This window comes from Solanum stenotomum, unplaced genomic scaffold, assembly GCF_019186545.1.
Source record: "Solanum stenotomum isolate F172 unplaced genomic scaffold, ASM1918654v1 scaffold1272, whole genome shotgun sequence".
Taxonomy (NCBI): domain Eukaryota; kingdom Viridiplantae; phylum Streptophyta; class Magnoliopsida; order Solanales; family Solanaceae; genus Solanum; species Solanum stenotomum.
In genome coordinates, this window is record NW_026022194.1 from 3,137 (window position 1) to 6,212 (window position 3,076).

The 3,076-nt window shown below is 28.8% G+C and overlaps 1 protein-coding gene across 1 annotated transcript; it reads right to left on the reverse strand.

Moving 5' to 3' along the window:
- Positions 1–235: 235 nt before the first annotated feature.
- Positions 236–659, reverse strand: LOC125850011 (60S ribosomal protein L38-like). The gene has a single exon (XM_049529936.1). The coding sequence runs from the start codon at positions 657–659 to the stop codon at positions 483–485; it is 177 nt and encodes a 58-aa protein (XP_049385893.1). The 3' UTR covers positions 236–482.
- Positions 660–3,076: the final 2,417 nt, after the last annotated feature.

Below are 3,076 nucleotides of genomic sequence, written 5' to 3' on the forward strand. Positions count from 1 at the left end.
CTATTGTCCAATCTGTAATACTAAGATAAGATGCTTGGAATAATAATTTTGCAGAACTTCATAAGAACAACAAAGTTTAAAATATGGAAATTGGTTAAAAATATCCCCTCAATTTTAATTTATTGGTTGACTATACCCCTATCATTAAAATAAAGTTATTTTTGTCCCTACCGTTACAAAACTTATCATTCATGCCCCTTCTTGGACGAAAATCTTCAAATCAATCAAAATTAACCCGATTTTTAAGAAAACATAGATGTGATTTTCATAAACTCAATTTGAAAATTAGATAAAAACAATACAATAAATTCGAAATCTGATTTTTCAGGAGAACACTACACTTGTTTTGTTGTAGAAATGGAGGAACGAGATGAAGATGAAGATTGGAGAGCAGTAATCAATGAAGATTGGAGGAACTGAATTACAAATTCTACATTGCGTTGTAACTCTATAAAAAAAACATAAATATTTTTTCACAGGTCTTATACGCTCAAACCTGAAGGAAGTAATTGCTTCAACTTGTCAGTCTTCTCAAAGTCGGACACACAACGCGTATGAAGATACCTAGAGAAGCAAACCTTGAACTTGGCCATATCCTTGTTCTTCTTGGTCTTAACAGTTCGTGCATCAGTCATTCGGTCTGTCACACGAAATTTCATGATCTCATGAATTCACTTCGCATTTTTGGGAGGGGAAAGTGGTGATAGGAGAAACGACGAACTCAAAGAGAGGTTTGAAGATTTAATTGTTATGCGTTTATTTATTTTTTAGGGAAAATGGTCTGAAAAATACTTCAATTTTGGCTGAAATTGTTGTTACGATACCAAACTTTATGGAGGACCTTTTACCCCCTTACTATTTAATAGTGTGTTTTAAAGGTATATATGTACCCACGTGGACACGAAACTATTTATAATGATGCAATATTTATGATGTCCACGTGGGCACATATATACTTTTAAAAACACACTATTAAATAGTGCAGGGGGTAAAAGGTCCTTTTCAAAGTTCGGTATTGTTACAATAATTTCGGTCAAAGTTCGGATTTATTTCAGACGTTTTTCCCCCTTTTTTTAATACAATGGATAGGATTTAGGTTAAAATAGATAATTGGGTAATTTTAATTCAAATCGAGTTATTTTTTGTTAATTTGGGAATTTCCTTCCAAGGAGGGGCACAAATAATAAGTTTTGTAACAATAGGGGTAAGAACAACTTTATTTTAATGATAAGGGAATAGTCAATCAATAAATCAAAGTTAAGGGATATTTTTTACCCTTTTCCCTTTAAAATATACATTTTCAAAATCAAAAGTTAAAACCAATAAAAAAAATATAATATGCAATAAAACAAAAATAATATTGATAAGAAGAAAATTGAGTCCACTGAATACACAATATGCCTTAAAAAAATCATTCCTCTCAAATACTCAAAATTAATGAAATATATCCTCACAAAATAGAACTATTTTATTGACTGATATATTGATATTTCATACCTAAAAATTTACTAAATACCGAATAAAAAAAGAAGAAGATGGATGACAGGGACATGTTGCAAGGGATCAACGATATCCTCTAGTAGAGTCCATATGATAGAAAATATAATACGTATTATAATTTCATTGCTTGCGATATAGACATATTATAAAGTCATTTAGAAACGATTATTTTTTTCGCAATATTTTACTTTCCCACTATAAAGAAAGGAATGTCTTTCAATTTGCTTACAAACACATTTATTCGCCATATGACATTCGTTTTATTTGATTTATATTAACCTGATATAATTTTAAAAAATATAATATTACAAGTGTAATTTGATGAACTCTAGAGTCAAATAAAATTAATTGATTAACTTGTATTAAGTTGGATATGATGATTTGATAGATAAATTAATAATTTATAGTAATAAATTAAATTGCACTTAAAATATTAAACTTCTTTACTTTGTGATTATTGTTAACTAAACTAAAATTAGATGATTTTGGTAGTTAACAAGTAAATGTAGTTAGTTGTGTTAGGAGCTGGTAAACAGTTATCCCTCACTCACTCTAAAATGTGAAAATGTTGGTAGCCGTTGGGACACAGAGACTCAAAAGAAAAATCCAACCTTTTTTCAACCATTTTCTGGTAAAAAAAAAATAATCACTTTTCACTGATTTTATTGCTGGTAAAGCTACTTATAGTATTGCTTAAATGACGATATGTTTTTAACATGATTTATTTTTATTTAAAAATGATCGGAAAATAAGGATCTATTTCAATCAAAGATTCTTCAAAAACAATCTTTTATCTCTACAAGATAGAGGTAAAATCTACCTACATTCTATTTTTTTCAGATAAAATTTGTGAAATTTCATTAGATATGTTATTATTATGGGAAAAAAGACAAATATACTCCCGAACTGTCGTAAATGGTATGCAGATACCTTCTGTCATACTATTCGGATATTGATGCCCCTGCCGTCTAAAAATTAGAGCATATATGCCCTTCACTCTAACGGAAGATTAAATAAGGACATGTGGCGCAATCTTATTCGTCGATCTGATATTTAATCGGCAGATAATATTATGACACGTGTATGTTAGTTAGTATAAAGGGTATATATGCTCTAGTTTTGGATGGCAGGGGCACCAATGTCCCAAAAATATGACGAAAGATATATACATATCATTTATGATAATTCGGGGATATATTTATCTTTTTTCCCTATTATTATTGGAGAAAAGAGATCTACAAAGCAATGGGATTAGCAATGAACTAAAATATCCTTTCAATAAAAATAAAAAAAAATAAAAAATTATAATATCCCCACTTCTCCAAATATTTGAGAAAAAAATAAAAATAATGGATAGTATAACAATTTTCAATAAGTTTTGTCAGTAGTTATCCTATTTGTCATCCTTTGCACTTGAGGTCAGTCATCTTACTTAACATATTTTGTAAACAAATTTTAAAGTGATAAAAAATAAATTATCATAAATAAAATATGAAGAAATATGATTTATCGATAGAAAAATGTAGGTACAAATCTGTTTCTCTCTGTTCTATTCTCATAAGATTTATCGATAATT

Excerpts from the sequence above, each read along its gene's own strand:
- LOC125850011 (XM_049529936.1), bottom strand. The coding sequence starts at position 659 with ATGAAATTTCGTGTGACAGACCGAATGACTGATGCACGAACTGTTAAG.